This window comes from Heptranchias perlo, unplaced genomic scaffold, assembly GCF_035084215.1.
Source record: "Heptranchias perlo isolate sHepPer1 unplaced genomic scaffold, sHepPer1.hap1 HAP1_SCAFFOLD_1009, whole genome shotgun sequence".
Taxonomy (NCBI): Eukaryota; Metazoa; Chordata; class Chondrichthyes; order Hexanchiformes; family Hexanchidae; genus Heptranchias; species Heptranchias perlo.
Window position 1 is genome coordinate 1 of NW_027138227.1, and position 23,036 is coordinate 23,036.

The 23,036-nt window shown below is 54.7% G+C and overlaps 1 protein-coding gene across 1 annotated transcript in view; it reads left to right on the plus strand.

Annotated features, from left to right (window-relative positions):
• Positions 1-1,984: 1,984 nt before the first annotated feature.
• LOC137307490 (atrophin-1-like) overlaps positions 1,985-23,036 on the plus strand; it is a gene marked incomplete at its 3' end in the record, with an annotated part of 62,993 nt that continues 41,941 nt past the window's right edge. The window contains exons 1-3 of the mRNA XM_067976832.1: positions 1,985-2,232; positions 4,310-4,474; positions 9,170-9,283. Of these exons, the coding sequence (XP_067832933.1) occupies positions 2,158-2,232; positions 4,310-4,474; positions 9,170-9,283 (354 nt within the window). The remainder of the gene's footprint in view (positions 2,233-4,309; positions 4,475-9,169; positions 9,284-23,036) is intronic.

Consider the following 23,036-nt stretch of genomic DNA (forward strand, 5'->3'; position numbering starts at 1 on the left):
TCTGGGTGAGAACAGTTAACTCTGCGTAGGCCCGGGATGGGGCCTGGGCCTTCAAACAACAACAACTTGCATTTATGTGGAGTCTTTAACGCAGTGAAGCGTCCCCAGGGCATTTAGGAGGCATAAATTTAACCCTGAGACACTCAACGAGGTATTAGGACAGGCGACCAAAAGCTTGCTCAAAGAGGGAGGTTTTAAGGAGCGCCTTCGAGGAGGAGGAGAGAGAGGCGGAGAGGTTTGGGGAGGGAATTCTAGAGCTTAGGGCCCGGGGGGCTGAAGGCACGGCCGCCAATGGTGGAGCGATGGGAGGGGGGAGGAGGGAGGAGAGAGCAGAGATCTCGGAGGGTTGTTGTAGGGGGCTGGAGGAGGTTACAGAGATAGGGAGAGGGGCGAGGGCCATGCAGAGATCTCGAGGGTTTGTAGGGGGCTGGAGGAGGTTACAGAGATAGGGAGAGGGGGCGAGGCCCATGCAGAGATCTCGGAGGGTTTGTAGGGGGCTGGAGGAGGTTACAGAGATAGGGAGAGGGGGCGAGGCCCATGCAGAGATCTCGGAGGGTTTGTAGGGGGCTGGAGGAGGTTACAGAGATAGGGAGAGGGGGCGAGGCCCATGCAGAGATCTCGGAGGGTTTGTAGGGGGCTGGAGGAGGTTACAGAGATAGGGAGAGGGGGGCGAGGGCCATGAGGAGATCTCGGAGGGTTTGTAGGGGGCTGGAGGAGGTTACAGAGATAGGGAGGGGGGGCGAGGGCCATGCAGAGATCTCGGAGGGTTTGTAGGGGGGCTGGAGGTGTTACAGAGATAGGGAGGGGGGGCGAGGGCCACGCAGAGATCTCGGAGGGTTTGTAGGGGGCTGGAGGAGGTTACAGAGATAGGGAGGGGGGGCGAGGGCCACGCAGAGATCTCGGAGGGTTTGTAGGGGGCTGGAGGAGGTGACAGAGATAGGGAGAGGGGGGGCGAGGGCCACGCAGAGATCTCGGAGGGTTTGTAGGGGGCTGGAGGAGGTTACAGAGATAGGGAGAGGGGGGCGAGGGCCATGCAGAGATCTCGGAGGGTTTGTAGGGGGCTGGAGGAGGTTACAGAGATAGGGAGGGGGGGGCGAGGGCCATGCAGAGATCTCGGAGGGTTTGTAGGGGGCTGGAGGAGGTTACAGAGATAGGGAGGGGGGGGCGAGGGCCATGAGGAGATCTCGGAGGGTTTGTAGGGGGGCTGGAGGTGGTTACAGAGATAGGGAGGGGGGGGGCGAGGGCCATGCAGAGATCTCGGAGGGTTGTAGGGGGCTGGAGGAGGTTACAGAGATAGGGAGAGGGGGGCGAGGGCCATGAGGAGATCTCGGAGGGTTTGTAGGGGGCTGGAGGAGGTTACAGAGATAGGGAGGGGGGGCGAGGGCCATGCAGAGATCTCGGAGGGTTTGTAGGGGGCTGGAGGAGGTTACAGAGATAGGGAGAGGGGGGGCGAGGGCCATGGAGGGATTTGAACACGAGGATGAGAATTTTAAAATCGAGGCGTTCCCGGACCGGGAGCCAGTGCGGGTCCAGCGAGCACAGGGGGGTGACGGGTGAACGGGACTCGGTGCGAGTTAGGATACGGGGGGGGAGGGGGGGCAGAGGGAGTTTCAGATGAGCTGATGGCTACTGAGGCCGGCAGGAGAGCGTTGGAATCGTGGAGTCTGGACATCGGTGAGGGTTTCAGCAGTCGATGAGCTGAGGCAGGGGGCGGAGACGGGCGATGTTACAGAGGCGGACTTGGCGATGGAGGGGAGACGGGGGGGGGGGGGGGGTCAGAAGCTCACCCCGGGGTCGGGGAGAGGGATGCAGTCAGAGGCCGGGGAGAGGGTTGGAGTCGGCCAATGATGGTCGGGCATCGAAGACCCGCCGTTGGATGCCACCCTCCAGCGGGCCTGGCATGACCTCTGCCCCCCCACCCCGCCCCCCCCCCCCCCCGGACGCCCACCCTTTGCAGGTTAAAGGTCAGCCTGTCCGACCAGACTGCTTTTTAACCCCTCAGGCGGTCGCTGATTCCTGGGCGCCATGACGACCTGAGGCCCTGGCAACGAGGAGACCGAGGCTTCCCTCACCCGTCGCCAACCCCGCGCCCCTCCCACCGCCCCCAGGCCACCACGCCCGCCACCCCCCCCCCTCGCCATCCCACATCTGGGCCACATGTTCAAGGCAGTCCGGAGCGAGGAGAATGGGGCAGGGCTGATGGAAGGCATGAGAACCAGGAAGAAAGATTCGGTGAGTCCAACCGTCCAGCTCAACTCAATCCGCAGATCCAGCTCCGGGATTTGAAACACGCAGGGCCGGACGAATTCGGAGAGGGGAGGCACGGGGACCCTGAATCAAAGCTCCCTCTGCACCGTCCCGTCAAACACTCCCAGGGCAGGTACAGGGTTAGATACAGAGTAAAGCTCCCTCTACACTGTCCCGTCAAACACTCCCAGGGGCAGGGACAGGGTTAGATACAGAGTAAAGCTCCCTCTACACTGTCCCGTCAAACACTCCCAGGGCAGGTACAGGGTTAGATACAGAGTAAAGCTCCCTCTACACTGTCCCATCAAACACTCCCAGGGCAGGTACAGGGTTAGATACAGAGTAAAGCTCCCTCTACACTGTCCCGTCAAACACTCCCAGGGCAGGTACAGGGTTAGATACAGAGTAAAGCTCCCTCTACACTGTCCCATCAAACACTCCCAGGGCAGGTACAGGGTTAGATACAGAGTAAAGCTCCCTCTGCACTGTCCCATCAAACACTCCCAGGGGCAGGTACAGGTTAGATACAGAGTAAAGCTCCCTCTACACTGTCCCATCAAACACTCCCAGGGGCAGGTACAGGGTTAGATACAGAGTAAAGCTCCCTCTACACTGTCCCATCAAACACTCCCAGGGCAGGTACAGGGTTAGATACAGAGTAAAGCTCCCTCCACACTGTCCCATCAAACACTCCCAGGGCAGGTACAGGGTTAGATACAGAGTAAAGCTCCCTCTGCACTGTCCCGTCAAACACTCCCAGGGGCAGGTACAGGGTTAGATACAGAGTAAAGCTCCCTCTACACTGTCCCATCAAACACTCCCAGGGCAGGTACAGGGTTAGATACAGAGTGAAGCTCCCTCTACACTGTCCCATCAAACACTCCCAGGGCAGGTACAGGGTTAGATACAGAGTAAAGCTCCCTCTGCACTGTCCCATCAAACACTCCCAGGGCAGGTACAGGGTTAGATACAGAGTAAAGCTCCCTCTACACTGTCCATCAAACACTCCCAGGGCAGGTACAGGGTTAGATACAGAGTAAAGCTCCCTCTACACTGTCCCATCAAACACTCCCAGGGCAGGTACAGGGTTAGATACAGAGTAAAGCTCACTCGACACTGTCCCGTCAAACACTCCCAGGGCAGGTACAGGGTTAGATACAGAGTAAAGCTCCCTCAACACTGTCCCATCAAACACTCCCAGGGTCAGGTACAGGGTTAGATACAGAGTAAAGCTCCCTCTACACTGTCCCATCAAACACTCCAGGGTCAGGTACAGGGTTAGATACAGAGTAAAGCTCCCTCTACACTGTCCCATCAAACACTCCCAGGGCAGGTACAGGGTTAGATACAGAGTAAAGCTCCCTCCACACTGTCCATCAAACACTCCCAGGGCAGGTACAGGGTTAGATACAGAGTAAAGCTCCCTCTGCACTGTCCCATCAAACACTCCCAGGGCAGGTACAGGGTTAGATACAGAGTAAAGCTCCCTCTACACTGTCCCATCAAACACTCCCAGGGCAGGTACAGGGTTAGATACAGAGTAAAGCTCCCTCTACACTGTCCCATCAAACACTCCCAGGGCAGGTACAGGGTTAGATACAGAGTGAAGCTCCCTCTACACTGTCCCATCAAACACTCCCAGGGGCAGGTACAGGGTTAGATACAGAGTAAAGCTCCCTCTACACTGTCCCATCAAACACTCCCAGGGCAGGTACAGGGTTAGATACAGAGTGAAGCTCCCTCTACACTGTCCCATCAAACACTCCCAGGGCAGGTACAGGGTTAGATACAGAGTAAAGCTCCCTCCACACTGTCCCGTCAAACACTCCCAGGGCAGGTACAGGGTTAGATACAGAGTAAAGCTCCCTCTACACTGTCCCATCAAACACTCCCAGGGTCAGGTACAGGGTTAGATACAGAGTAAAGCTCCCTCTACACCGTCCCGTCAAACACTCCCGGGGGCAGCCTCTTGCTCTCCGCTGCGATGGATTGGGGAGGGTGAGGGCAGGGGGGGAAGCCGTTGTCAGAAGCTTTTACACCAAACTGTTCCTTCGGCCCTCAGATGCCGGGTCTACGTGGGGGTCGTAGGAAGGTCACCTCCAGTCCTGAACCTCGAGCCTCGTCCCGCTCCAGCGAGGAGGCCCTCTCGAGGGGCCGTGTCTCTCCCGGGGCCGTCAGCACCTCCAGCAATGAAAGCAAATCCGAGCGCCCTAAGCCGCCACTTAAGGTCAGAGGGCGCGCGGGGGGGGGGGGGCCGGGGGGGGGGCGACGGGGGTCGGGGGGTCACGGGGGGGGTGGGGGGGCATCAGGAGGGCCGTGACCCTTTGCTGCCTTGGCGTCCTATTCGAGGCTGAGGTGAGCTGGCCGACTTCCATCTCCGTGACGTCGCCCGTCTCCGTCTCCGCGCCCCCCGCCTCAGCTCATCTGCTGCTGAAACCCTCGTCCGTGCCCTTTGTCATCTCCAGGCTCCACTATTCCAACGCTCTCCTGGCCGGCCTCCCACCTTCCACCCCTCAGTAGCCATCAGCTCATCTGAAACTCCCTGCTGCCCCCCCGTATCCCGACTCGCACCGAGTCCCGTTCACCCATCACCCACCCTGTGCTCGCTGGACCCGCACTGGCTCCCGGTCCGGGAACGCCTCGATTTTAAAATTCTCATCCTCGTGTTCAAATCCCTCCATGGCCCTCGCTCCCCCCATCCCTGTAACCTCCTCCAGCCCCCTACAAACCCTCCGAGATCTCTGCATGGCCCTCGTCCGCCCCCTCCCTATCTCTGTAACCTCCTCCAGCCCCCGACAAACCCTCCGAGATCTCTGCATGGCCCTCGCCCCCCCCCTCCCTATCTCTGTAACCTCCTCCAGCCCCCTACAAACCCTCCGAGATCTCTGCATGGCCCTCGCCCCCCCCCCTCCCTATCTCTGTAACCTCCTCCAGCCCCCTACAAACCCTCCGAGATCTCTGCATGGCCCTCGTCCACCCTCCCGATCTCTGTAACCTCCTCCAGCCCCCTACAAACCCTCCGAGATCTCTGCGCTCCTCCAATTCTGGCCTCTTGCCCATCCCCTCGATTCCCATCGCTCCACCATTGGCGGCCGTGCCTTCAGCTGCCTGGGCCCTAAGCTCTGGAATTCCTTCCCTAAACCTCTCTGCCTCTCTCTCTCCTCCTTTAAGACGCTCCTTAGAACCGACCTCTTTGGCCAAGGGTACATCAAGCCGACAGCAAAGAAACAGGCCATTCGGCCCAACAGGTCCATGCCGGTGTTTCTGCTCCACACGAGCCTCCTCCCTCCCCGACTCCATCTCCCCCTCTCCCCCTCTCCTTCTATCCCTTTCTCCCTCATGTGTCTATCCAGCTTCCCCCTTAAATCCATCTCCACTATTCCCCTCGACTACTCCTTGTGGGAGCGAGTTCCACATTCCCACCGCTCTCTGGGGAAAGAAGTTTCTCCTGAATTCCCCGATTGGATTTATTAGTGACTCTCTTATATTTATGGCCCCCCCCCCAAGTTCTGGTCTCCCCCACAAGTTGAAACATCTTCTCTACGTCTACCCTATCGAACCCTTTCATGATCTTAAAGACCTCCATCAGGTCACCCCTCAGTCTTCTCTTTTCCAGAGAAAAGACCCCCAGTCTGTTCAGTCTTTCCTGATAGTTAGAAACCTCTCAGTTCTGGTATCATCCTAGTAAATCTTTTTTGCACCTTCTCCAGTGCCTCTATATCCTTTCTATAATATGGAGACCAGAACTGTCCACAGTGCTCCAAGTGTGGTCTAACCAAGGTATATGGAGACCAGAACTGTGCACAGTGCTCCAAGTGTGGTCTAACCAAGGTATATGGAGACCAGAACTGTGCACAGTGCTCCAAGTGTGGTCTAACCAAGGTATATGGAGACCAGAACTGTGCACAGTGCTCCAAGTGTGGTCTAACCAAGGTATATTGAGACCAGAACTGTGCACAGTGTTCCAAGTGTGGTCTAACCAAGGTATATGGAGACCAGAACTGTGCACAGTGCTCCAAGTGTGGTCTAACCAAGGTATATGGAGACCAGAACTGTGCACAGTGCTCCAAGTGTGGTCTAACCAAGGTATATTGAGACCAGAACTGTGCACAGTGTTCCAAGTGTGGTCTAACCAAGGTATATGGAGACCAGAACTGAGCACAGTGCTCCGAGTGTGGTCTAACCAAGGTATATGGAGACCAGAACTGTGCACAGTGCTCCGAGTGTGGTCTAACCAAGGTATATGGAGACCAGAACTGTGCACAGTGCTCCAAGTGTGGTCGAACCAAGGTATATGGAGACCAGAACTGTGCACAGTGCTCCAAGTGTGGTCTAACCAAGGTATATGGAGACCGGAACTGTGCACAGTGCTCCAAGTGTGGTCTAACCCAGGTATATGGAGACCAGAACTGTCCACAGTGCTCCAAGTGTGGTCTAACCAAGGTATACGGAGACCAGAACTGTACACAGTGCTCCAAGTGTGATCTAACCAAGGTATATGGAGACCAGAACTGTACACAGTGCTCCAAGTGTGGTCTAACCAAGGTATATGGAGACCGGAACTGAGCACGGTGCTCCGAGTGCGGTCTAACCAAGGTTCTAGACAAGTTTAACATAACTTCTCTGCTTTTCAATTCTCGAAATGAAGCCCAGAGCTTGATTTGTCTTTTTTACGGCCTTATTAACCTGCGGTCGCTACTTTCAGTGATGTGTGTATCTGTCCCCCCCTCGATCCCTCCGCCCTGTTTAGACTCTTATGATCCAAGCAGGAGGTGGCCTCCTCATCCCTCCCACCGAAATGCACCGCCTCACATCGAGAGAAACTATTTTGTCTGGCGGGGTGGAGTCCAGAACAAGCCGGCGGGGGGGGGCATTACCTTAAGATTAGAGCTTGGCCGTTCAGGGCCGATGTCGGGATGTGTCTCTTCACACAAAGGGGGAGTGGGAATCTGGAAAATCCTCCCGGAGAAAGGCTCTGGAGTCTGGGAAGGGACCAATTGAAAATTAGTCCGATCGATTTTCGTTGGGGAAGGGTCTGAAGGGTTACAGAACCCAGGCGGGTGGATGGATCAGGTGTGATCTCAGTGGATCAGGCTCGAGGGGCTGAATGGCCTGCTCCTTTTCCAATGGAAGCTTTGGGTGCCCTGACCTAAAAACTCCGTTCATGGCTCGGGATCAAATTTTGTCCGATTTATCACCCTGTGAAGCACCTTGGGACGTTTTGCCATCTTAAAGGGGTTAGGACTGAGGGAGCCCCGCACTGTCGGAGGGTCAGTACCGAGGGAGCCCCGCACTGTCGGAGGGTCGGTACTGAGGGAGCGCCGCACTGTGGGAGGGTCGGTACTGAGGGAGCGCCGCACTGTCGGAGGGTCAGTACTGAGGGAGCGCCGCACTGTGGGAGGGTCGGTGCTGAGGGAGCGCCGCACTGTCGGAGGGTCGGTACTGAGGGAGCACCGCACCGTGGGAGGGTCGGTGCTGAGGGAGCGCCGCACTGTCGGAGGGTCGGTACTGAGGGAGCGCCGCACTGTCGGAGGGTCGGTACTGAGGGAGCACCGCACCGTGGGAGGGTCGGTGCTGAGGGAGCGCCGCACTGTCGGAGGGTCGGTACTGAGGGAGCGCCGCACTGTCGGAGGGTCGGTACTGAGGGAGCGCCGCACTGTCGGAGGGTCGGTACTGAGGGAGCGCCGCACTGTGGGAGGGTCGGTGCTGAGGGAGCGCCGCACTGTGGGAGGGTCGGTACTGAGGGAGCGCCGCACTGTCGGAGGGTTGGTACTGAGGGAGCGCCGCACTGTCGGAGGGTCAGTACTGAGGGAGCGCCGCACTGTCGGAGGGTCGGTACTGAGGGAGCGCCGCACTGTCGGAGGGTCGGTACTGAGGGAGCGCCGCACTGTGGGAGGGTCGGTGCTGAGGGAGCGCCGCACTGTCGGAGGGTCGGTACTGAGGGAGCGCCGCACTGTCGGAGGGTCGGTACTGAGGGAGCGCCGCACTGTGGGAGGGTCGGTGCTGAGGGAGCACCGCACTGTGGGAGGGTCGGTACTGAGGGAGCGCCGCACTGTCGGAGGGTCGGTACTGAGGGAGCGCCGCACTGTCGGAGGGTCGGTACTGAGGGAGCGCCGCACTGTCGGAGGGTCGGTACCGAGGGAGCGCCGCACTGTCGGAGGGTCGGTATTGAGGGAGCGCCGCACTGTGGGAGGGTCGGTATTGAGGGAGCGCCGCACTGTGGGAGGGTCGGTGCTGAGGGAGCGCCGCACTGTGGGAGGGTCAGTACTGAGGGAGTTCAGCACTGTCGGAGGGTCGGTACTGAGGGAGTTCAGCACTGTCGGAGGGTCGGTACTGAGGGAGGGCCGCACTGTCGGAGGGTCGGTGCTGAGTGAGCGCCGCACTGTCGGAGGGTCGGTACTGAGGGAGCGCCGCACTGTGGGAGGGTCGGTACTGAGGGAGCGCCGCACTGCGGGAGGGTCGGTACTGAGGGAGGGCCGCACCGTCGGAGGGTTGGTACTGAGGGAGCGCCGCACTGTCGGAGGGTTGGTACTGAGGGAGCGCCGCACTGTCGGCGTTGCCGTCTTATGGAGGACACGTTAAAACGAGGGCCCCGTCTGCCCCTCTCAGGTACAAGTGAAAAGATCCCACGGCCATGATTGGGAGAACATCGTGGCGCGGTGGGGGGGAGTTGGGGGGAGTTCTCCCTGGTGTCCTGGGGCCCCACATTCACCCCTCGACCAACATCGTGAAGAAGAAAACAAACGATCTGGCCGATATCTCGTTGCTGCGCGCGGGATCTTGCTGTGCGCAAATCGGCAGTGGCGTTCCCCGACATCGCAACTGCGGCCGCGGGGGGACGTCCTGAGGCGGTGACGGACGTGATTGTGCGGTTCGTTTCTTAATATTAATGGGACTTATGTTCCTTATTGTCGAGGTGCAGATGCAACCTGTCGATGTTCCTTTGGACCTGAACGCCAGCAAACGTCTTCGGGAAAGGCCGCAGTCGGACGATGACCGGGCAGATCGGGGCAATCGCAAGAAGGCAAAGATGCGGGTGAGTTGCGGAGAAGGCCACAGCCCCCCCCTCACCTCAACCCCCCTGTTTCCACGACGGCCTGGAGGACGTTGGCTCAGACTAGGCCGAGAATGGAGCCTGGGAATTTCCTGCTCCGAGCTTGGGGAGGGAGCTCAGTCCCCACACAGGGGTGAGAAAAGCAAATCTGGGCCCTGTGTCAGTCAGTACTTTACTGGGTCGCGGATAACTTGGCATGTTATTGGTGCGGTGTAGAGGGAGCTTTACTCTGCATCTAACCCGGAACGTGCCCTGGGAGTGTTTGACGGGACAGTGTAGAGGGAGCTTTACTCTGTATCTAACCCTGTACCTGCCCTGGGAGTGTTTGATGGGACAGTGCAGAGGGAGCTTTACTCTGTATCGAACCCTGTACCGGCCCTGGGAATGTTTGATGGGACAGTGTAGAGGGAGCTTTACTCTGTATCTAACTCTGTACCTGCCCTGGGAATGTTTGATGGGACAGTGTAGAGGGAGCTTTACTCTGTATCTAACTCTGTACCTGCCCTGGGAGTTTTTGATGGGACAGTGTAGAGGGAGCTTTACTCTGTATCTAGCCCCGTACCTGACCCTGGGAGTGTTTGATGGGACAGTGTAGAGGGAGCTTTACTCTGTATCTAACCCTGTACCTGCCCTGGGAGTGTTTGATGGGACAGTGTAGAGGGAGCTTCAATCTGTATCGAACCCTGTACCTGCCCTGGGAGTGTTTGATGGGACAGTGTAGAGGGAGCTTTACTCTGTATCTAACCCTGTACCTGCCCTGGGAGTGTTTGATGGGACAGTGCAGAGGGAGCTTTACTCTGTATCGAACCCTGTACCGGCCCTGGGAATGTTTGATGGGACAGTGTAGAGGGAGCTTTACTCTGTATCTAACACTGTACCTGCCCTGGGAGTGTTTGACGGGACAGTGTAGAGGGAGCTTTACTCTGCATCTAACCCTGTACCTGCCCTTGGAGTGTTTGATGGGACAGTGCAGAGGGAGCTTTACTTTGTATCCAACCCTGCACCTGCCCTGGGAGTGTTTGACGGGACAGTGTAGAGGGAGCTTTACTCTGTATCTAACCCTGTACCTGCCCTGGGAGTGTTTGACGGGACAGTGTAGAGGGAGCTTTACTTTGTATCCAACCCTGCACCTGTCCTGGGAGTGTTTGACGGGACAGTGTAGAGGGAGCTTTACTCTGTATCTAACCCTGCACCTGCCCTGGGAGTGTTTGATGGGACAGTGCAGAGGGAGCTTTACTCTGTATCTAACCCTGTCCCTGCCCTGGGAGTGTTTGACGGGACAGTGTAGAGGGAGCTTTACTCTGTATCTAACCCTGCACCTGCCCCAGGAGTGTTTGATGGGACAGTGTAGAGGGACCTTTACTCTGTATCTAACCCGTGATGTAACTGCCCTGGGAGTGTTTGATGGGACAGTGTGGAGGGAGCTTTACTCTGTATCTAACCCTGTACCTGCCCTGGGAGTGTTTGATGGGACAGTGCAGAGGGAGCTTTACTCTGTATCGAACCCTGTACCTGCCCTGGGAATGTTTGATGGGACAGTGTAGAGGGAGCTTTACTCTGTATCTAACTCTGCACCTGCCCTGGGAGTGTTTGACGGGACAGTGTAGAGGGAGCTTTACTCTGCATCTAACCCTGTACCTGCCCTTGGAGTGTTTGATGGGACAGTGCAGAGGGAGCTTTACTCTGTATCTAACCCTGTACCTGCCCTGGGAGTGTTTGACGGGACAGTGTAGAGGGAGCTTTACTCTGCAAGTAACCCTGTACCTGCCCTGGGAGTGTTTGACGGGACAGTGTGGAGGGAGCTTTACTCTGTATCTAACCCTGTACCTGCCCTGGGAGTGTTTGACGGGACAGTGTAGAGGGAGCTTTACTCTGTATCTAACCCTGTACCTGCCCTGGGAGTGTTTGATGGGACAGTGCAGAGGGAGCTTCACTCTGTATCTAACCCTATACCTGCCCTGGGAGTGTTTGATGGGACAGTGTAGAGGGAGCTTTACTCTGTATCTAACCCGTGCTGTAACTGCCCTGGGTGTGTTTAATGGGATCGTGCAGAGGGAGCTTTACTCTGTATCTAACCCTATACCTGCCCCAGAAGTGTTTGATGGGACAGTGTAGAGGGACCTTTACTCTGTATCTAACCCGTGATGTAACTGCCCTGGGAGTGTTTGACGTGACAGTGTAGAGGGAGCTTTACTCTGTATCTAACCCTGTAACTGCCCTGGGAGTGTTTGACGGGACGGTGTAGAGGGAGCTTAACTCTGCATCTAACCCTGCACCTGCCCTGGGAGTGTTTGATGGGACAGTGTAGAGGGAGCTTTACTCTGTATCGAACCCTGTACCTGCCCTGGGAGTGTTTGATGGGACAGTGTAGAGGGAGCTTTACTCTGTATCTAACCCTGTACCTGCCCTGGGAGTGTTTGACGGGACGGTGTAGAGGGAGCTTTACTCTGTATCTAACCCTGTACCTGCCCTGGGAGTGTTTGATGGGACAGTGTAGAGGGAGCTTTACTCTGTATCTAACCCTGTACCTGCCCTGGGAGTGTTTGATGGGACAGTGTAGAGGGAGCTTTACTCTGTATCGGACCCTGTACCTGCCCTGGGAGTGTTTGATGGGACAGTGTAGAGGGAGCTTTACTCTGTATCTAACCCTGTACCTGCCCTGGGAGTGTTTGATGGGACAGTGCAGTGGGAGCTTTACTCTGTATCTGACCCTGTAGCTGCCCTGGGAGTGTTTCATGGGACAGTGTAGACGGAGCTTTACTCTGTATCTAACCCTCTACCTGCCCTGGGAGTGTTTGATGGGACAGTGCAGAGGGAGCTTTACTCTGTATCTGACCCTGCAGCTGCCCTGGGAGTGTTTCATGGGACAGTGTAGACGGAGCTTTACTCTGTATCTAACCCTGTACCTGCCCTGGGAGTGTTTGACGGGAGGGTGTGGAGGGAGCTTTCCTCTCTATCTAACCCTGCCCCTGCCCTGGAAGTGTTTGATGGGACAGTGTAGAGGGAGCTTTACTCTGCAACTAACCCTGTACCTGCCCTGGGAGTGTTTGACGGGACAGTGTAGAGGGAGCTTTACTCTGTATCTAACCCTGTCCCTGCCCTGGGAGTGTTCGATGGGACTGTGTAGAGGGAGCTTTACTCTGTATCTAACCCTGTCCCTGCCCTGGGAGTGTTTGATGGGACAGTGTAGAGGGAGCTTTACTCTGTACCTAACCCTGTACCTGCCCTGGGAGTGTTTGATGGGACAGTGCAGAGGGAGCTTTACTCTGTATCTAACCCTGTCGCTGTCCTGGGAGTGTTTGATGGGACAGTGTAGAGGGAGCTTTACTCTGTATCTAACCCTGTTGGTGTCCTGGGAGTGTTTGATGGGACAGTGTAGAGGGAGCTTTACTCTGCATCTAACCCTGTACCTGCCTTGGGAGTGTTTGATGGGACAGTGTAGAGGGAGCTTTACTCTGTATCTAACCATGTACCTGCCCTGGGAGTGTTTGATGGGACAATGTTGAGGGAGTTTTAATCTGTATCGAAAGCGAGCTGTACCTGCCCTGGTGTGTTTGATGGGACAGTGTGGAGGGAGCTTCACTCTGCATCTAACCCTGTTCCTGCCCTGGGAGTGTTTGATGGGACAGTGTAGAGGGAGCTTTACTCTGCATCTGACCCTGTACCTGCCCTGGGAGTGTTTGACGGGACAATGTAGAGGGAGCTTTACTCTGTATCTAACCCGATACCTGACCTGCGAGTGTTTGACGGGACAGTTGAGAGGGAGCTTTACTCTGCATCTAACCCTGTACCTGCCCTGGGAGTGTTTGATGGGACAGTGTAGAGGGAGCTTTACTCTGTATCTAACCCTGTACCTGCCCTCGGAGTGTTTGATGGGACAGTGCAGAGGGAGCTTTACTCTGTATCTCACCCTGTCCCTGCCCTGGGAGTGTTTGATGGGACAGTGAAGAGGGAGCTTTACTCTGTATCTAACCCTGCACCTGCCGTTGGAGTGTTTGATGGGACAGTGCAGAGGGAGCTTTACTCTGTATCTAACCCTGTACCTGCCCTGGGAGTGTTTGATGGGCAGTGTAGAGGGAGCTTTACTCTGTATCTAACCCTGCACCTGCCGTTGGAGTGTTTGATGGGACAGTGCAGAGGGAGCTTTACTCTGTATCTAACCCTGTACCTGCCCTGGGAGTGTTTGATGGGATAGTGTAGAGGGAGCTTTACTCTGTCTGTAACCCGTGCTGTAACTGCCCTGGGAGTGTTTGATGCGACAGTGCAGAGGGAACTTTACTCTGCATCTAACCCTGTACCTGCCCTGAGAGTGTTTGACGGGACAATGTAGAGGGAGCTTTACTCTGTCTGTAACCCTGCACCTGCCCTGGGTGTGTTTGATGGGATAGTGTAGAGGGAGCTTCAGTCTGTCTCTAACCCTGTACCTGCCCTGAGAGTGTTTGATGGGACAGTGTAGAGGGAGCTTTGCTCTGTATCCAACCCTATATCTGCCCTGGGAGTGTTTGACGGGACAGTGTAGAGGGAGCTTTACTCTGTATCTAACCCTGTACCTGCCTTGGGAGTATTTGATGTGACAGTGTGGAGGGAGCTTTACTCTGTATCTAACCCTGTACCTGCCCTGGGAGTGTTTGACGGGACAGTGTAGAGGGAGCTTTACTCTGTATCTAACCCTGTACCTGCCCTGGGAGTGTTTGATGGGACAGTGTCGAGGGAGCTTTACTCTGTATCTCACCCTGTACCTGCCCTGGGAGTGTTTGACGGGACGGTGTAGAGGGAGCTTTACTCTGTATCTAACCCTGTACCTGCCCTGGGAGTGTTTGATGGGAAAGTGTGGAGGGAGCTTTACTCTGTATCTAACCCTGTACCTGCCCTGGGAGTGTTTGATGGGACAGTGTAGAGGGAGCTTTACTCTGTATCGAACCCTGTACCTGCCCTGGGAGTGTTTGACGGGACAGTTGAGAGGGAGCTTTACTCTGCATCTAACCCTGTACCTGCCCTGGGATTGTTTGATGGGACACTGCAGAGGGAGCTTTACTCTGTATCTCACCCTGTCCCTGCACTGGGAGTGTTTGATGGGACAGTGTAGAGGGAGCTTTATTCCGTATCTCACCCTGTACCTGCCCTGGGAGTGTTTGACGGGACGGTGTAGAGGGAGCTTCACTCTGTATCTAACCCTGTACCTGCCCTGGGAGTGTTTGATGGGACAGTGTAGAGGGAGCTTTACTCTGTATCTAACCCTGTACCTGCCCTCGGAGTGTTTGATGGGACAGTGTAGAGGGAGCTTTACTCTGTATCTAACCCTGTCCCTGCCCTGGGAGTGTTTGATGGGACAGTGAAGAGGGAGCTTTACTCTGTATCTAACCCTGCACCTGCCGTTGGAGTGTTTGATGGGACAGTGCAGAGGGAGCTTTACTCTGTATCTAACCCTGTACCTGCCCTGGGAGTGTTTGATGGGACAGTGTGGAGGGAGCTTTACTCTGTATTTAACCCTGTACCTGCCCTGGGAGTGTTTGATGGGATAGTGTAGAGGGAGCTTTACTCTGTCTGTAACCCGTGCTGTCACTGCCCTGGGAGTGTTTGATGCGACAGTGCAGAGGGAACTTTACTCTGCATCTAACCCTGTACCTGCCCTGAGAGTGTTTGACGGGACAGTGCAGAGGGAGCTTTACTCTGTATCTAACCCTGCACCTGCCCTGGGTGTGTTTGATGGGATAGTGTAGAGGGAGCTTCACTCTGTCTCTAACCCTGTACCTGCCCTGAGAGTGTTTGATGGGACAGTGTAGAGGGAGCTTTGCTCTGTAACTAACCCTATATCTGCCCTGGGAGTGTTTGACGGGACAGTGTAGAGGGAGCTTTACTCTGTATCTAACCCTGTACCTGCCTTGGGAGTATTTGATGTGACAGTGTGGAGGGAGCTTTACTCTGTATCTAACCCTGTACCTGCCCTGGGAGTGTTTGACGGGACAGTGTAGAGGGAGCTTTACTCTGTATCTAACCCTGTACCTGCCCTGGGAGTGTTTGATGGGACAGTGTCGAGGGAGCTTTACTCTGTATCTCACCCTGTACCTGCCCTGGGAGTGTTTGACGGGACGGTGTAGAGGGAGCTTTACTCTGTATCTAACCCTGTACCTGCCCTGGGAGTGTTTGATGGGACAGTGTAGAGGGAGCTTTACTCTGTATCGAACCCTGTACCTGCCCTGGGATTGTTTGACGGGACAGTGTAGAGGGAGCTTTACTCTGTATCTAACCCTGTACCTGCCCTGGGAGTGTTTGATGGGACAGTGTAGAGGGAGCTTTACTCTGTATCGAACCCTGTACCTGCCCTGGGAGTGTTTGATGGGACAGTGTAGAGGGAGCTTTACTCTGTATCGAACCCTGTATCTGCCCTGGGAGTGTTTGATGGGACAGTTGAGAGGGAGCTTTACTCTGCATCTAACCCTGTCCCTGCACTGGGAGTGTTTGATGGGACAGTGTAGAGGGAGCTTTATTCCGTATCTAACCCTGTACCTGCCCTGGGAGTGTTTGACGGGATGGTGTAGAGGGAGCTTTACTCTGTATCTAACCCTGTACCTGCCCTGGGAGTGTTTGACGGGACGGTGTAGAGGGAGCTTTACTCTGTATCTAACCCTGTACCTGCCCTGGGAGTGTTTGATGGGACAGTGCAGAGGGAGCTTTACTCTGTATCTAACCCTGTACCTGCCCTGGGAGTGTTTGATGGGACAGTGTCGAGGGAGCCTTACTCTGTATCTAACCCTGTCCCTGCCGTGGGAGTGTTTGACGGGATGGTGATGAGGGAGCTTTACTCTGTATCTAACCCTGTACCTGCCCTGGGATTGTTTGATGGGACAGTGTAGAGGGAGCTTTACTCTGTGTCTCACCCCGTACCTGCCCTGGGAGTGTTTGACGGGACGGTGTAGAGGGAGCTTTACTCTGTATCTAACCCTGTACCTGCCTAGGGAGTTTTGATGGGACAGTGTAGAGGGAGCTTTACTCTGTATCTCACCCTGTACCTGCCCTGGGAATGCTTGATGGGACAGTGCAGAGGGAGCTTTACTCTCTAGCTAACCCTGTCCCTGCCCTTGGAGTGTTTGATGGGACAGTGTAGAGGGAGCTTTACTCTGTATCGAACCCTGTACCTGCCGTTGGAGTGTTTGATGGGACAGTGCAGAAGGAGCTTTACTCTGTATCTAACCCTGTACCTGCCCTGGGAGTGTTTGATGGGACAGTGTCGAGGGAGCTTTACTCTGTATCTAACCCTGTACCTCCCCAGGGAATGTTTGATGGGACAGTGCAGAGGGAGCTTTACTCTGTATCTAACCCGTGCTGTACCTGCCCTGGGAGTGTTTGATGGGACAGTGTCGAGGGAGCTTTCCTCTGTATCTAACCCTGTACCTGCCCTGGGAGTGTTTGATGGGACAGTGTAGAGGGAGCTTTATTCCGTATCTAACCCTGTACCTGCCCTGGGAGTGTTTGACGGGACGGTGTCGAGGGAGCTTTACTCTGTGTCTAACCCTGTACCTGCCCTGGGAGTGTTTGATGGGACAGTGTAGAGGGAGCTTTACTCTGTATCTAACCCTGTACCTGCCCTGGGAGTTTTGATGGGACAGTGTTGAGGGATCTTTACTCTGTCTGTAACCCGTGCTGTTCCTGACCTGCAAGTGATTGATGGGACAGTGGAGAGGGAGCTTTACTCTGTATCTAACCCGTGCTGTAACTGCCCTGGGAGTGTTTGATGCGACAGTGTAGAGGGAGCTTTACTCTGTATCTAACCCGTGCTGTAACTGCCCTGGGAGTGTTTGATGGGACAGTGCAGAGGGAACTTTACTCTGTATCTAACTTTGCACCTGCCCTGGGAGTGTTTGATGGGACAGTGTAGAGGGAACTTTACTCTGTATCTAACTCTGCACCTGCCCTGGGAGTGTTTGATTGGACAGTGTAGAGGGAGCTTTACTCTGTATCTAACACTGTACCTGCCCTGGGTGTGTTTGATTGGACAGTGTAGAGGGAGCTTTACTCTGTATCTAACACTGTACCTGCCCTGGGTGTGTTTGATGGGACAGTGTCGAGGGAGCTTTACTCTGTATCTAACCCTGTACCTGCCCCTGGGAGTGTTTGACGGGACAGTGTAGAGGGAGCTTTACTCTGTATCCAACACTGTACCTGCCCTGGGAGTGTTTGACAGGACAGTGTAGAGGGGGCTTTGCTCTGTATCTAACGCTGTATCTGCCCTTGGAGTGTTTGATGGGACAGTGTCGAGGGAGCTTTACTCTGTATCTCACCCTGTACCTGCCCTGGGAGTGTTTGACGGGACGGTGTAGAGGGAGCTTTACTCTGTATCTAACCCTGTACCTGCCCTGGGAGTGTTTGACGGGACAGTGTGGAGGGAGCTTTACTCTGTATCTAACTCTGTACCTGCCCTGGGAGTGTTTGATGGGACAGTGTGGAGGGAGCTTTACTCTGTATCTAACGCTGCACCTGCCCTGGGAGTGTTTGACAGGACAGTGTAGAGGGGGCTTTGCTCTGTATCTAACGCTGTATCTGCCCTTGGAGTGCTTGATGGGACAGTGTAGAGGGAGCTTTACTCTGTATCTAACCCTGTACCTGCCCTGGGAGTGTTTGACGGGACAGTGTCGAGGGAGCTTTCCTCTGCATCTAACCCTGTACCTGCCCTGGGAGTGTTTGATGGGTCATTGTAGAGGGAGCTTTAATCTGTATCTAACCCTGTACCTGCCCTGGGAGTGTTTGATGGGACATTGTAGAGGGAGCTTTACTTTGTATATAACCCTGTACCTGCCATTGGAGTGTTTGATCAGACAGTGCAGAGGGAGCTTTACTCTGTATCTAACCCTGTACCTGCCCTGTGAGTGTTTGATGTGACAGTGTCGATGGAGCTTTACTCTGCATGTAACTCCGTGCTGTTACTGCCCCTGGGAGTGTTTGATGGGACAGTGTAGAGGGAGATTTACTCTGTATCTAACCCTGCACCTGCCCTGGGAGTGTTTGATGGGACAGTGTCGAGGGAGCTTTACTCTGTATCTAACCCTGTACCTGCCCTGGGAGTGTTCGATGGGACAGAGGGAGCTTTACTCTGTATCTAACCCTGTACCTGCCCTGGGAGTGTTTGATGGGACAGTGTCGTGGGAGCTTTACTCTGTATCTAACCCTGTACCTGCCCTGGGAGTGTTCGATGGGACAGAGGGAGCTTTACTCTGTATCTAACCCTGCACCTGCCCTGGGAGTGTTTGATGGGATGGTGCAGAGGGAGCTTTACTCTGTATCTAACCCTGTGCCTGCCCTGGGAGTGTTTGACGGGACAGCGTAGAGGGAGCTTTACTCTGTATCTAACCCTGTACCTGCCCTGGGAGTGTTTGATGGGACAGTGTAGAGGGAGCTTTACTCTGTATCTAACCCTGTCCCTGCACTGGGAGTGTTTGATGGGACAGTGTAGAGGGAGCTTTATTCCGTATCTAACCCTGTACCTGCCCTGGGAGTGTTTGACGGGACGGTGTAGAGCGAGCTTTACTCTGTATCTAACCCTGTACCTGCCCTGGGAGTGTTTGACGGGACGGTGTAGAGGGAGCTTTACTCTGTATCTAACCCTGTACCTGCCCTGGGAGTGTTTGATGGGACAGTGTGGAGGGAGCTTTACTCTGTATCTAACCCTGTACCTGCCCTGGGAGTGTTTGATGGGACAGTGTAGAGGGAGCTTTACTCTGTATCTAACCCTGTCCCTGCCGTGGGAGTGTTTGACGGGATGGTGATGAGGGAGCTTTACTCTGTATCTAACCCTGTACCTGCCCTGGGAGTGTTTGATGGGACAGTGTAGAGGGAGCTTTACTCTGTGTCTAACCCCGTACCTGCCCTGGGAGTGTTTGATGGGACAGTGTAGAGGGAGCTTTACTCTGTATCTAACCCTGTACCTGCCCTGGGAGTGTTTGACGGGACGGTGTAGAGGGAGCTTTACTCTGTATCTAACCCTGTACCTGCCTGGGGAGTTTTGATGGGACAGTGTAGAGGGAGCTTTACTCTGTATCTAACCCTGTACCTGCCCTGGGAATGCTTGATGGGACAGTGCAGAGGGAGCTTTACTCTCTCGCTAACCCTGTCCCTGCCCTTGGAGTGTTTGATGGGACAGTGCAGAAGGAGCTTTACTCTGTATCTAACCCTGTCCCTGCCCTGGGAGTGTTTGATGGGACAGTGTCGAGGGAGCTTTACTCTGTATCTAACCCTGTACCTCCCCAGGGAATGTTTGATGGGACAGTGCAGAGGGAGCTTTACTCTGTATCTAACCCGTGCTGTACCTGCCCTGGGAATGTTTGATGGGACAGTGTCGAGGGAGCTTTCCTCTGTATCTAACCCTGTACCTGCCCTGGGAGTGTTTGATGGGACAATGTGGAGGGAGCTTTACTCTGTATCTAACCCTGTCCCTGCCCTGGGAGTGTTTGATGGGACAGTGTAGAGGGAGCTTTATTCCGTATCTAACCCTGTACCTGCCCTGGGAGTGTTTGACGGGACGGTGTAGAGGGAGCTTTACTCTGTGTCTAACCCTGTACCTGCCCTGGGAGTGTTTGATGGGACAGTGTAGAGGGAGCTTTACTCTGTATCTAACCCTGTACCTGCCCTGGGAGTTTTGATGGGACAGTGTTGAGGGATCTTTACTCTGTCTGTAACCCGTGCTGTAACTGCCCTGGGAGTGTTTGATGGGACAGTGCAGAGGGAACTTTACTCTGCATCTAACCCTGTACCTGCCCTGGGAGTGTTTGATGGGACAGTGTAGAGGGAGCTTTACTCTGTATCTAACCCTGTTCCTGACCTGCAAGTGATTGATGGGACAGTGGAGAGGGAGCTTCACTCTGGATCTAACCCTGTACCTGCCCTGGGAGTGTTTGATGCGACAGTGTAGAGGGAGCTTTACTCTGTATCTAACCCGTGCTGTAACTGCCCTGGGAGTGTTTGATGGGACAGTGCAGAGGGAACTTTACTCTGTATCTAACTTTGCACCTGCCCTGGGAGTGTTTGATGGGACAGTGCAGAGGGAGCTTTACTCTGTATCTAACACTGTACCTGCCCTGGGTGTGTTTGATGGGACAGTGCAGAGGGAACTTTACTCTGTATCTAACTCTGCACCTGCCCTGGGAGTGTTTGATGGGACAGTGCAGAGGGAACTTTACTCTGTATCTAACTCTGCACCTGCCCTGGGAGTGTTTGATGGGACAGTGTAGAGGGAGCTTTACTCTGTATCTAACACTGTACCTGCCCTGGGTGTGTTTGATGGGACAGTGTCGAGGGAGCTTTACTCTGTATCTAACCCTGTACCTGCCCTGGGAGTGTTTGACGGGACAGTGTAGAGGGAGCTTTACTCTGTATCCAACACTGTACCTGCCCTGGGTGTGTTTGATGGGACAGTGTCGAGGGGGCTTTACTCTGTATCCAACACTGTACCTGCCCTGGGTGTGTTTGATGGGACAGTGTAGAGGGAGCTTTACTCTGTATCTAACCCTATATCTGCCCTTGGAGTGCTTGATGTGACAGTGTAGAGGGAGCTTTACTCTGTATCTCACCCTGTACCTGCCCTGGGAGTGTTTGACGGGACGGTGTAGAGGGAGCTTTACTCTGTATCTAACCCTGTACCTGCCCTGGGAGTGTTCGATGGGACAGAGGGAGCTTTACTCTGTATCTAACCCTGCACCTGCCCTGGGAGTGTTTGATGGGATGGTGCAGAGGGAGCTTTACTCTGTATCTAACCCTGTGCCTGCCCTGGGAGTGTTTGACGGGACAGCGTAGAGGGAGCTTTACTCTGTATCTAACCCTGTACCTGCCCTGGGAGTGTTTGATGGGACAGTGTAGAGGGAGCTTTACTCTGTATCTAACCCTGTCCCTGCACTGGGAGTGTTTGATGGGACAGTGTAGAGGGAGCTTTATTCCGTATCTAACCCTGTACCTGCCCTGGGAGTGTTTGACGGGACGGTGTAGAGCGAGCTTTACTCTGTATCTAACCCTGTACCTGCCCTGGGAGTGTTTGACGGGACGGTGTAGAGGGAGCTTTACTCTGTATCTAACCCTGTACCTGCCCTGGGAGTGTTTGATGGGACAGTGTGGAGGGAGCTTTACTCTGTATCTAACCCTGTACCTGCCCTGGGAGTGTTTGATGGGACAGTGTAGAGGGAGCTTTACTCTGTATCTAACCCTGTCCCTGCCGTGGGAGTGTTTGACGGGATGGTGATGAGGGAGCTTTACTCTGTATCTAACCCTGTACCTGCCCTGGGAGTGTTTGATGGGACAGTGTAGAGGGAGCTTTACTCTGTGTCTAACCCCGTACCTGCCCTGGGAGTGTTTGATGGGACAGTGTAGAGGGAGCTTTACTCTGTATCTAACCCTGTACCTGCCCTGGGAGTGTTTGACGGGACGGTGTAGAGGGAGCTTTACTCTGTATCTAACCCTGTACCTGCCTAGGGAGTTTTGATGGGACAGTGTAGAGGGAGCTTTACTCTGTATCTAACCCTGTACCTGCCCTGGGAATGCTTGATGGGACAGTGCAGAGGGAGCTTTACTCTCTCGCTAACCCTGTCCCTGCCCTTGGAGTGTTTGATGGGACAGTGCAGAAGGAGCTTTACTCTGTATCTAACCCTGTACCTGCCCTGGGAGTGTTTGATGGGACAGTGTCGAGGGAGCTTTACTCTGTATCTAACCCTGTACCTCCCCAGGGAATGTTTGATGGGACAGTGCAGAGGGAGCTTTACTCTGTATCTAACCCGTGCTGTACCTGCCCTGGGAATGTTTGATGGGACAGTGTCGAGGGAGCTTTCCTCTGTATCTAACCCTGTACCTGCCCTGGGAGTGTTTGATGGGACAATGTGGAGGGAGCTTTACTCTGTATCTAACCCTGTCCCTGCCCTGGGAGTGTTTGATGGGACAGTGTAGAGGGAGCTTTATTCCGTATCTAACCCTGTACCTGCCCTGGGAGTGTTTGACGGGACGGTGTAGAGGGAGCTTTACTCTGTGTCTAACCCTGTACCTGCCCTGGGAGTGTTTGATGGGACAGTGTAGAGGGAGCTTTACTCTGTATCTAACCCTGTACCTGCCCTGGGAGTTTTGATGGGACAGTGTTGAGGGATCTTTACTCTGTCTGTAACCCGTGCTGTAACTGCCCTGGGAGTGTTTGATGGGACAGTGCAGAGGGAACTTTACTCTGCATCTAACCCTGTACCTGCCCTGGGAGTGTTTGATGGGACAGTGTAGAGGGAGCTTTACTCTGTATCTAACCCTGTTCCTGACCTGCAAGTGATTGATGGGACAGTGGAGAGGGAGCTTCACTCTGGATCTAACCCTGTACCTGCCCTGGGAGTGTTTGATGCGACAGTGTAGAGGGAGCTTTACTCTGTATCTAACCCGTGCTGTAACTGCCCTGGGAGTGTTTGATGGGACAGTGCAGAGGGAACTTTACTCTGTATCTAACTTTGCACCTGCCCTGGGAGTGTTTGATGGGACAGTGCAGAGGGAGCTTTACTCTGTATCTAACACTGTACCTGCCCTGGGTGTGTTTGATGGGACAGTGCAGAGGGAACTTTACTCTGTATCTAACTCTGCACCTGCCCTGGGAGTGTTTGATGGGACAGTGCAGAGGGAACTTTACTCTGTATCTAACTCTGCACCTGCCCTGGGAGTGTTTGATGGGACAGTGTAGAGGGAGCTTTACTCTGTATCTAACACTGTGCCTGCCCTGGGTGTGTTTGAT